An 11,225-nucleotide genomic window follows, 5' to 3' on the forward strand; every position below is an offset into this window, starting at 1 on the left:
AACAAGGTCAACCCCGCCCTTACTCTTAGCTTAAGACTTCTCTCTATTCCTTAGTAAAAGTTTGTCTCCGCAGCTTTGTGAATAGGTTTTAAGAGAAAACTCTTAGCTAAAAACTTTAGGAGAAATAAAATGTTTTGTGAATACGGGCCCTGATATCCTATTTAAAAGCCAACACAGTTTTACAGAAAGACTATAATTAGTATTTTTTGTTGTTGTTGGGTAACCTTGATGAAAGCCTCTCCTATCTAATCAGTTTGCAGCTCTAGAGTGTTCATTATAAAGTGGACCTGTCTTGCTTTGTTTACCGTTTCCTAGGTGCTTTGGATCACCGCTTTAGACAGCGTAACAAATGAATCACGGGCCCTGATATCCAATTTAAAAGCCAACACAGTTTTACAGAAAGACTATAATTAGTATTTTTTGTTGTTGTTGGGTAACCTTGATGAAAGCCTCTCCTATCTAATCAGTTTGCAGCTCTAGAGTGTTCATTATAAAGTGGACCTGTCTTGCTTTGTTTACCGTTTCCTAGGTGCTTTGGATCACCGCTTTAGACAGCGTAACAAATGAATCAGAAAAAAAGAGAAAGAAATAGACTGAAACCATGGAAACAGTCCCAATATAGGAGACAAACTAACCTGGAGGCAAAAGAGTGACAACTGATCACTCCCTAAGAGTAAAAACTTGAGATGTGAATGTTTAATTAGCTCAATTGAGGTTATAATAGTAGTAATATTAATACTTGTACCTAAAACTACTTATTTGCTAAAACAGTACCACTACTATTTGGACTGCAATTATGATTATATATATGATAAGATAACAATACATAAAGGTCTCCCACTCAAACTGAATTGGTTAAAGAATCAGACCCACTATAAAATGTCATACATTTTTAAAAAATGTTTAAATAGTAGTGTAGACATGACATAGTGTGAACATGATGCCACCTAGTGGTCAAGTAGTCCTATGGTCAATAAAAATATTTCTATGGGCTAACATCAACCCAAAATAATGTTGAAAAAGGCGAATATTTGCAACCTAAAATGTGCTTGATGTAGTATCTAAATTAAACAATTTTATTGTATTTACAGGTTACACCACTATTTTATAGAGTATTTTTAGGGATAGTATAATTTATAAATAGCTGTGTGTGTGTGTGTGTGTGTAAATATTGTGATGCTTTCAACAAGTGTTTTTTTTAATCAAAGTTTTTGTTTTGAATACTGTGATATGATTTACAAAAAAAGGGGAGAGAAGGAAAAATAAGTCTTCAGTTTTGTGAAATATTCTAACTATATCCAACAGAGTTATTTGACTTAATTAATAAATGCATGCAATGTCATCTGCTGTCCTTTTTTTAAATTATTAAATTATTTTATTTTATTTATTATTATTATTTTTTAATAATTTAATTTAATTTGTTTATTTTTCATTATTATTATTTAACAATATATTGATGATATATGTTTATGACATGCTGATTATTTATGTTTATGTTGCTAAGAATTCAGACACATATATATTAGGAAAATCTAAAAATATACAAGTATAACACTTAATGTTTGGGAAATTTTTTATTTAATTTTTTTAAATTTAGTGTTACTGCTTTAGGCACATTATTTAGTATGTCAGCACATTACAAAATGTTCTACCAGATTTTTCATAGAAACCAACAACAAAATATGAGTAATAAAGGCCAAGAAAACTGCCAATGCCCAGCATTTAAATGCCCCAGCTTGATATTTACTTCTAAATATGACTGATTTATGCCCGTCTTCCTACTAACACACTGAAATCTGCTTATGGCAAAGGATATTCTAAAGTTTAAATAGATTTGTCACACGAAAGAGCCTGCTCTTGATAAGCCTGATAAGCCTGTTAAGAGGAAACAATGATCAGCACAAATGTGTGTTCCAACATCCTTGTTTTAGTGCATAAAACAAAAACAAAAAAAGTATTTTTCACATAGTTATAAAATTAATAGATGTATCATGTAAATATCTCTATTTATTCTGGATCCAGCATCCATTCCATTTCTTATGAATGAAATAAAGTAATATCAAGTTTACATATAGGTAAACACAAATGCAGGCCTCTAAAACATGTCAGTTAATGTAAAATGCATTCTGCACTTATAAGGGAGAATGAATGTCACTAAGCTTTGGATTGTTACACATGCTGTATATGTGGTACAGTATGTGTTGTTGGTTATGTGGTCCTGTTGTTGCAGACGCATGAGGTGGATTAAGGCTTGGCTGTTGTCTTGCCTGGTTCCCTCCAGCCACCAATAGCTTTCTCCAGGTAGAGAGCAGTGGCCAAAGAGAGACGGTCCTGTAATTTACCAGTCACAATCTGTACGCCCAGGGGCAAACCCTCCTCACTCAGCCCTAATGGACACTGGGTCACTGGCAAACCCAGGATATTAAAGATACCTGCAGAGAACAGAACCACTTAGAGCCTAAACTGCCCAGGAACATGGTCTATAATAAGTAGATTATGAGTAGATCACAACCAACTACACTTACCAGTGTAACAGAAGTTGAAGGGTGTGAAAATTGGGTGGTGGTGTTTGGGAGAGATCTGGGGATGAGAGGGGTACAGCAGCACTCCATCTGTGCCCAGCAACTCCTCCAGCTCCTGCTGCAGACTCTCCTTCTGCTGTAAAACGAATGGAGATGGATGGGAACTCTGGAACAGCTCAACTAGCGCAAGACCTGAGAAAGAGAGACAGAAAGGAACATTATTATCACATGCATTCAACTTCAGATACATAACTGGCAAAAAAAAAGTCGTTGCCAGAATTTTGGGAATGCTCATCACAAGAAGACACTAGCAGCATTGATTTGCATCTCATGCCAATAAAGTTAATCAGATATGGATGGAAGGATGATTCAGTCAGTCACAGTTAAAAGGGCACAAGCTCATTTGCTCCATCACACACCTATTGCTGCTATGGTATGAGAAGAAAACCCCAGAAGCCACTTGAACAGCTCCCAGACAGGCCAAATCTTCTTCCCGCCTTCACTCATTAGCTCTGCAAAGGTGGTGGGAGGCTGAGATGAGGAAAAAAATGACAAAACAATCTCATATAAATATGTTGACAACTAGACCATTATTGATGCTATACAGTACCCTAACATACAGTATGAAAATGATATGCTTACATTAGGAAAGTATGTATATTAAAATGAATAACAGACAATATGCTATTAAACTAAGACATCTAAACTTATTTATAACTTATTCAATTTTAATATCAGAATGTTATCGAGAAGAAGAAAAAATATATATATAAACAAAAAATTTAGAAATCAATCTGCATATATGATGGACATCAGTTATGATCATCTTTGGTATCTCCTTTAAAAGCATCTTGAGTAAAATAGCTCCATATTTAACAAAGCACATACAAAAAAACTGAACCAGAAGCGATAAGTTTGTTTCAATAACCCCCATTATTTACCCAACAGCAAAACCATTAAACCCCATCCTTAACAGGATGGAAATAAAGAGCTAAAGTCAGTGAGAGATTGAAAGTTAGCTTATCGGTGTCAATCTCACATTCATTTTGATGAACTAATTTGTCATCCTTTGAAACTGACTTCCATCTTTAAAAATTTTTGGGTTTACTATTTTATCCAGTATATCTGTATATTTATTATTCAATAGATTCATTGATGAGGATATGAAAATTATAATGGCAAAAAACACACCTTTCCATCCTTGCCAGGTGAGGCCATCATAGTTCCCCAGATCTGAAAGGAGTATTTGAGCTGAGGGATAAACAGCTCTTGGACCTTGACCCCAAGGTCTGCTTCTAAACGTCTGACCACCTAAAAAAAAAACAAGAGCCCATTATGAGAGGAAAATCATTTGAAGCCGATCCGCACACACCCACTTACCATTTTCTGTGCCTGAAGCAGCTGTGCGTCAACTGGAGAGACCAAATGAGAGCCTCCATTGTGGGGAACCGAGAAGAACCTCAGCTTTTTCAAATCTACTTCAGCAGAGAGAGACAATCTACCAGAAGTGAAAGACAGACAGAAATACAAGTGATGATTTAGGATGCATTTCTAACAGTGGTTGACCAAATTGAAAATAAATAAGTTGAAAGACTGAAATGAAAGCTACCCTATTCATATGTTTTATTTAAGTAAATATTAAAAAATAATTTTATTAAGTAATTTTTTAATGAAATTAATGTTTTATTCAGTGAGGAGGATACATTATACATTCTAACTGCATTCTAATAGGTTTCATCATGCAGTGAAATCTTTCAGACTCTCAAGACATGTTTTTGTTTTTTTGCAAAGTTAGTGACATAGTCAAAAATTTCAGCTTGCACATCATTAAAACAACAACTACAATGATATCATAGGCGATAAATATCGCACACCTCTACTCTCAACAGCAATTCAATACTACAAGTGAATGCTCTCTCCCACCAGCTCAGGTCACTGAATGAGCGACACCTCACTGAAACCTCATTCTCCAAAATCTTCACCCTCTCTGTTCCTCTCTGGTGGAATGAGATGCCAACCTTCACCCAAACTGCTGAGACCATCACAACTTTTTTATGAAGCAGCTGAAGACACACTTCTTCTGCACGCATTTAACCACTCCACATTCTTAACCAATGCCCTTACACACACACTACACTCACTGCATTTCTCCTCTTCTCTAGCTTGCTTCCTAATCTAGTTGTATAATAAACTTGGCATTGTGTATTATGGATACTGTTGGCTCTTTGACAACTTGCTGTGAGTTGTGTAAGTCCTCTTTTGTAAGTGGCTTTGGAAAAAAGCGTCTGATAAATGCATAAATGTACCGTAGTTGTGAGAAAGTGAGAGAAATTTCACAATATTTTCTGTTTTACTGTATTTCAGTTAAATGCAGCTTAAATGAAATACAGTAAAATAGTGGTGGGCGTACGAGACTAATGACTAACTAAACACTTCTAACAGACCACAAACTTTTGAATGGTAGTGTAGATTGCATTTATGTAAAGCTCATATTTGCTTACAATGTTGTTGTGATGATCATATCTATCTAGTCATTTTGTAAATAGCGTTGTATATTACTTATTTGCATTAGGTCCTCCCATGATGCTTAGCATGGGAATCAGGTCTTCAGCATAGCGGCACATAGGTCCTGTACACAGAAATCCCATCTGCAGTCCAGAGGCGGGAGGATACTGACCATCATTGCTTACGATACCTGTATGTACAGAGAAAGCATGTAGTTTAAAGGGGTCATATGATGCAAATTCAAGTTTTCCTTTCTCTTTGGAGTGTTACAAGCTCTTGGTGCATAAAGAAGATCTGTAAAGTTGCAAAGACTAAAGTCTCAAATCCAAAGAGATATTCTTTATAAAAGTTAAGAGTCAACCACGCCTACCTAAAATGCCTCGTTCTAACACGTCCCCACATATCTAAGTCACTATGTGGAAATATTAGCATAATTCCGCCCAAATGTGCACGCTTAAGCTTGCTATTATGGTAAGGGGCGTTACATTTCCGAGCGTGCTTGTGGTGTTCGGCCAATCACAATGCACTGGGTCAGCTGGCCAATCAGAGCAGACTGCGCTTGTCAAAGGAGGGGGCTTTGTTGAAAACTACGTGTTTGAGAGAGGCGGGGCATAGAGGACCTACAATAATGTACAGTATTTGAAAAATAATGTGTTTTTTGAACATTAAAGCATGTCAACATATTCTGTTACACCAAATACACAAAATAATGATCTTTAAAATAGCATCATATGACCTCTTTAATCAAACTTAATCAACATTACTACAATATGTCAAGTATATATAGAAACCATGCCCTCCATCTGTGTCACTATTATTATACTACTTACCAACACATGCACACAACTGCACCCATTCTTCTTACCTGTTGATGGCTTGTGTCCGAAGATGCCATTGAAAAAGCAGGGAATACGGATACTACCCCCAATATCCGATCCAACTCCAATCATAGAGGCACCAGCACCCAATATACTGCCTTCACCTCCTACAATTGAGATTATTAACTACAGTTAATTTTTATTAATGTTGCCCTGGAAGTCATCTTGGACTTATACTGGGAATAGTTTTCAGTTACAGATGCTGTTGTAAAAATGCAGTGCACTATTCACAGTCAGATATTTTTAATTTATTCTGTGAGCGAAAGTATGGCTGATCATGTGATCTCAACATGGCAGCCCCCATGAGGCGACAAGCTTAATGGTTTTAAAGCTGTTAAAGCATAAAGCTTTTATTAGGCTACTAATACAGGGTTTCTGCAGGTTTTATGAAGGTCAGTTTAAAACTTTTAAAGACCTTTAACAGACCAAGTACAGAAAATGTAAGGACCAAACTGAAGGGATCACAATAAATCAATATCTTCTCTAATTGTAAATGTCCTGGGAGTAGATCTCTTTTACTTTTCTATTCATTTTACAGAAAAAAAAAAGCTCGACTAGAATGAGTAAATAACTTTTACTGTACCTTTGGATCACACTGCAAAAAAATATGTTCTTCATCATTTTTTGTGCCTTGTTTTCAGTGCAAATGTCTAAAGATTCATAAATCAAGATACATTTACTTGAGAAGAAAAAAGACATAAGAAGTCTTGTTTTCTTAGAAATTGATCAAAATGAAGTGGGTTTATGATTTACACAAAAACAAATATCTGCCTCTGGGCTAAAAAAAAAACTTAATTCAAGGGGAAATCACGTTTTCATACCTCATTAACAGATATGTTTGTTTTAGCAAAACAAAACTCAATTAACTCAATTTTGTTAAATTTTTCAGAAAACAAGACTTCAAATATTTTCATTTTGCTTCTCAAGCAAACGTCTCAGGTTACACATGTAACCATGGTTCCCCAAGAGGGAACGAGACTCTGCGTCATCTAGCGGACACTTGGGGACTGCCGCCAGCAGGACCGGTGTCTGAAGCATGTGTGAAACAACTCCAATCCTATTGGCCCAAGTAGGCCATGACATCACAGGCAGGCGCCCGGAAGTATAAGAGGGCACCTGCAGAACACATCACCGACTTTGTTGTCTGAAGGAGACGTGAAACAGGTAGGCCGAAGGCATGGCGAGGGGACACAGCATCTTGTTCCCTCTCGGGGAACCATGGTTACATGTGTAACCCGAGACGTTCCCCTTCTAGGGAACTCATGCTGCGTTCTCTAACGGACACTTGGGGAATGAAATGCCAACTATGCCATGGATGCCGCTACACATGCCTGTCAATCTGGTGAGAGAGCACCAAGGAAGTGACAGACATACACCAAACCTTTCCTCAGAAAGGGATCAAGCCACTGACGCCCCGGGCCACTCACATAGCTTGGCAGAAATGGGGAACCCAATTTCAGATGAAAGAGGGTGGACATCCACACCAAGCTAAGAACACAGCTACCCTCAGTCAGCTATGTTATGTGAGCAACACCTTAGCCTGATAATTCAAGGTCAACAGATAGAGGCTACCTACTTAGAAACCCCTGCGGGGGGGATAGCACAGTCTAGATATGGACTCCAGGGGACCACTACTTAAAAACCCTAGTAAGGGTGTCACCGAGCTAGAAAACAGCTATCCTCAAAAGGTCCTAACTGAAGATTGCCAAGTCCACAGAGAGTGGGCTATCTACTTAAAACCCTAACAAGGGAGACAGCATAATCTAGGCAAGGAGCTCAAGGAGACCATTACTTAAGTACCCTAATAAGGGGAGTAGTCGCCGAGCTGGAACACAGCTATCCTCGAATAGCAGTTTCCTCAGGCAAGGCTGAAGATTGCCCAGAGCACTAGGCATGGCAAGGACCCTTTGGGGAACGAAAAACCCACTACGCCACGCCGTGGTGCATGCCTGTCCACCTGCAAGATCACCAAGGAGTAGGGGTGGGAATCACCAGTGGCCTCACGATACGATATTATCTCGATACTTGTGTCACGATATAATATTATTGCAGTTTTAAATATATTGCGATATTCTGCGATATATTGTAATTTATTACCTTTTTCCAACTTTAAATTATGTCCCCAAAGGAAAACTTTGGCAACATCTGTTTTAACTAAAAATAAACATTTCTCAGTTTGTTTATCTCACTTCAATTTTATTGCTGCAGTGCAAAACGGGATTGTCAAGCAGACAAACTGACCCAACACTTTCATGAAAACATGTCATAAATATTGTATGCACAGAAAAAAAACTCAACACCACCATCTAGTGGTCTGTAAAGAAATTGATTTATTTCTACCAAATTTAATTCTACCAATTTTTTTTTAAGAATTATTTGATTTAATTCTACCAAATAGTATAATAAAAGATTGATACTTGGCGTCCGTGTATCGATACAGTATTACCGCGGAAAATATCGCGATACTATGCTGTATCGATGTTTCCCCCCACCCCTACCAAGGAGTAGATGAACATGCAAAGCATGGAAGGACTCAGTGCCTACTTGAGAGGGCTTGTGCTTGAACCCAACCTAGTCATAGAAGCCAGGCTGGAACACAGCTGCCCTCAAACTGCTATATCCCAGAGCAAATTAAGTTTGAGCTGGAGCACAGCTATCCACAGACAGCTACACTCTGAGCAGGGGCTGTCCACTTAAAGCCCTGAGGTGGAGGAACAGTCTACGCAGCCCAAACGTAATATGCGGGATTCAGAGGGACCGCCCACTTAAAAATACCCTGAGACCTGGGGAGGCAGCCCACTCCTAAACCCATCTGGCTTAACACAGGAAGGGAAAAACCCTAACAAAGGGGATAAAGCCCATACTTAGCATGCGGAATTCAGGGGGACCGCATGCTTGGAAGATACCCTGAAATCAGGGGAGGCTGCCCAACATTACTACCCAGGCTGAGAAAACGCTCTGGAGGGGAAGCGAGATATCATCTTTTGCGCTCGACTCCCAAAAGGGGGAGGAGCAGGAAAGTGCTGGCTCACTTACCATGTCTATGATCCTCAGATCATGACGGGCCAGACCCCTCAGAGGTAAAGAAACAGACCCCTCCTGAAGACAACAAAAGTTGGTGACGTGTTCTGCAGGCGCCCTCTTATACTTCCAGGCGCCCGCCTGTGACGTCACGGGCTACGTGGGCCAATAGGATTGGAGTGGTTTCACACGTGCTTCAGACACTGGTCCTGCTGGCGGCAGTCCCCAAGTGTCCGCTAGAGGACGCAGCTCAAGTTCCCTAGAAGCGGAACATACATTGATTTAGGACTGTTTAAATATTTGTACTGAAAAACAAGACAAAAATACTGAGGTGGATATTATTTTTTTGCACTGCATGCAACCAATAATGCAATGAATTTTGCAATGAATGCAATGAATATAAGACTTTCTTCTCTGATTTAAGACCTTTTCAAGGCATTCATTTGTGGAAGAGCAAATTAAGACTTTTTAACACCTTTTTAAGACCCGCAGAAACCCTGTAACATGCCTGGATTCTTTATCTTGTGCGAATGTGCCTCATTTTATACATATTTTCTTTTTTCTTTTTAACTATTCATTTCTTTAAGGGCAAAAAGTATTTAATGATGCACATTTTCATTAATATTTTATGTGTATTTAAGTTTCTTTTTTATTTCATTTAAGTTAAAATTACAGAGAGCACCTTTAACAAATGCAAAACAGTGTATGCACAACTCCTACAAGTTTTACAATGATGAAAGTGTCAGGATTTGTATATGTGTGTAAAAATGACCTGAACTGCCGCCTGCAATTCTCTCAAAGTCATAGGGGTTGTTAGTGATGCCATAGAGGTGGTTGTGGGACTCTAGCCACATACAGAGCTCACTGCAGTTAGTTACGCCAAGTGGAATCGCTCCTGCCCTCTTCAACAGTGCAACAGATGAGGCATCTACTCCTGAAATCAGATCCCGTCTGGTCAACAGCCCTGTCGAGTTAGGCATGCCTGTTAAAGAGAAAACAAAGAGTGTCATCCTACAGACATTTATCATTTTTGAAAGAAAATTTTGCCAAAACTAACATACCTTGCAGGGCAAAGGCCTCTTTAACAGTGATGGGTACTCCAAGCAGAGGTAGCCTGTCCTCCAACACCTCCTCACCTCCTGTCTCCTCCTCTATTAGTTTGTCTACCTGTGCAGCTTCCTGAAGTGCTGCAGAAAACCTGAAGAAATGAGAATGTGTTTTCAGAATCAGAATGAAATATAGGTTGATTTTACCCTTGAACTCACTTACCTGTCTTTGACCATGGCATTGATAAGTGGGTTTACTTCCTGAATGCGGTCAATGTAGGCCTGGACCACTTCAACACTTGTTACCTAGAGACAAATTGTAAGGAAATCAATAAGTGTTTAGGCTGCATAATGCAGTAAAACATACAAAAATGGTTGTGGGTACTTAACTGAGAGACAAACAGAAAGATGCAGATTGAAAACCTAGGTCAGGTCTACTGTGAATATGAATCATAGAGCTAAATGCCTAGAAAAATGTGCACACTGCACCGTGTTAAATTTGTCTGTTCTCAAAATAAAATGGGGAGCAGATATGCATGATTCTTCATTTAGAGACATTTTTTATTATTTTAAAACTTTAAATTCAAACTATGCTTCATCAAAGCTAAAAGATTTATCACATGCCCTGGGAAAAAAAATCTCATTATGCCTTTGATATTATGACGTTGTAGCTTTTTTGTCACTTTTTGAAAAAAAAAAGTTACATATAATACTTTTATTTAAAAAGTTACTACTATATATAACTTCTACATAATATTAAATATATATTACTATATATTTTATATCTTTTAAACTACTATATATTATATATCTATCATTTAACGCGAGGATTATTTGTTTTTGTTTTGTTTGTTTTTTTGTTGTTGATTTTGTTTTTTTGTACAAGCAAATGAGGGAATTGAAAATAAATAACCCATATAAAATCTGATTTTCAGACGAAATAACTGGTATGGATGCTTGATACACATACTGTACCTACAGTAGCCTATAGGAGGCTTTAAGGAGGCCCTAAACCATTCAAAATGTGATACAAACTAGTTACAAGTGTCTGCTATTACATGACTTATCTGTTATATTTGCAGCACAAACAGAAAATTGTTTAGTTTCAAACATGAGGAGTGAAATGTTACAATTCACCCCATAGTCCGGGTTAGTTGTAACATTCCCTGGGGTGAAATGTAACCTTGTGATATCTTTTCAACATAATTAGTGTGTGTGTGTGTGTGTGTGCGTGTGTGAGTGTGTGTGTGTGT

At 38.0% G+C, this 11,225-nt stretch overlaps 1 protein-coding gene across 1 annotated transcript in view; it reads right to left on the minus strand.

Annotated features, from left to right (window-relative positions):
* Nucleotides 1–1,566: 1,566 nt before the first annotated feature.
* LOC107737091 (fatty-acid amide hydrolase 2-A) overlaps nt 1,567–11,225 on the minus strand; it is a 10,359-nt gene continuing 700 nt past the window's right edge. The window contains exons 2-11 of the mRNA XM_016548502.1: nt 10,196–10,278; nt 9,988–10,124; nt 9,699–9,908; nt 5,893–6,012; nt 5,082–5,217; nt 3,903–4,020; nt 3,714–3,833; nt 2,942–3,053; nt 2,526–2,714; nt 1,567–2,432 (exon numbers count right to left, since the gene is read on the minus strand). Coding sequence (XP_016403988.1) covers nt 2,245–2,432; nt 2,526–2,714; nt 2,942–3,053; nt 3,714–3,833; nt 3,903–4,020; nt 5,082–5,217; nt 5,893–6,012; nt 9,699–9,908; nt 9,988–10,124; nt 10,196–10,278 — 1,413 coding nt within the window. The 3' untranslated portion in view covers nt 1,567–2,244. The remainder of the gene's footprint in view (nt 2,433–2,525; nt 2,715–2,941; nt 3,054–3,713; nt 3,834–3,902; nt 4,021–5,081; nt 5,218–5,892; nt 6,013–9,698; nt 9,909–9,987; nt 10,125–10,195; nt 10,279–11,225) is intronic.

The sequence above is a fragment of the Sinocyclocheilus rhinocerous genome, unplaced genomic scaffold (assembly GCF_001515625.1).
Source record: "Sinocyclocheilus rhinocerous isolate Xijiao unplaced genomic scaffold, SAMN03320098_v1.1 scaffold344, whole genome shotgun sequence".
Taxonomy (NCBI): domain Eukaryota; kingdom Metazoa; phylum Chordata; class Actinopteri; order Cypriniformes; family Cyprinidae; genus Sinocyclocheilus; species Sinocyclocheilus rhinocerous.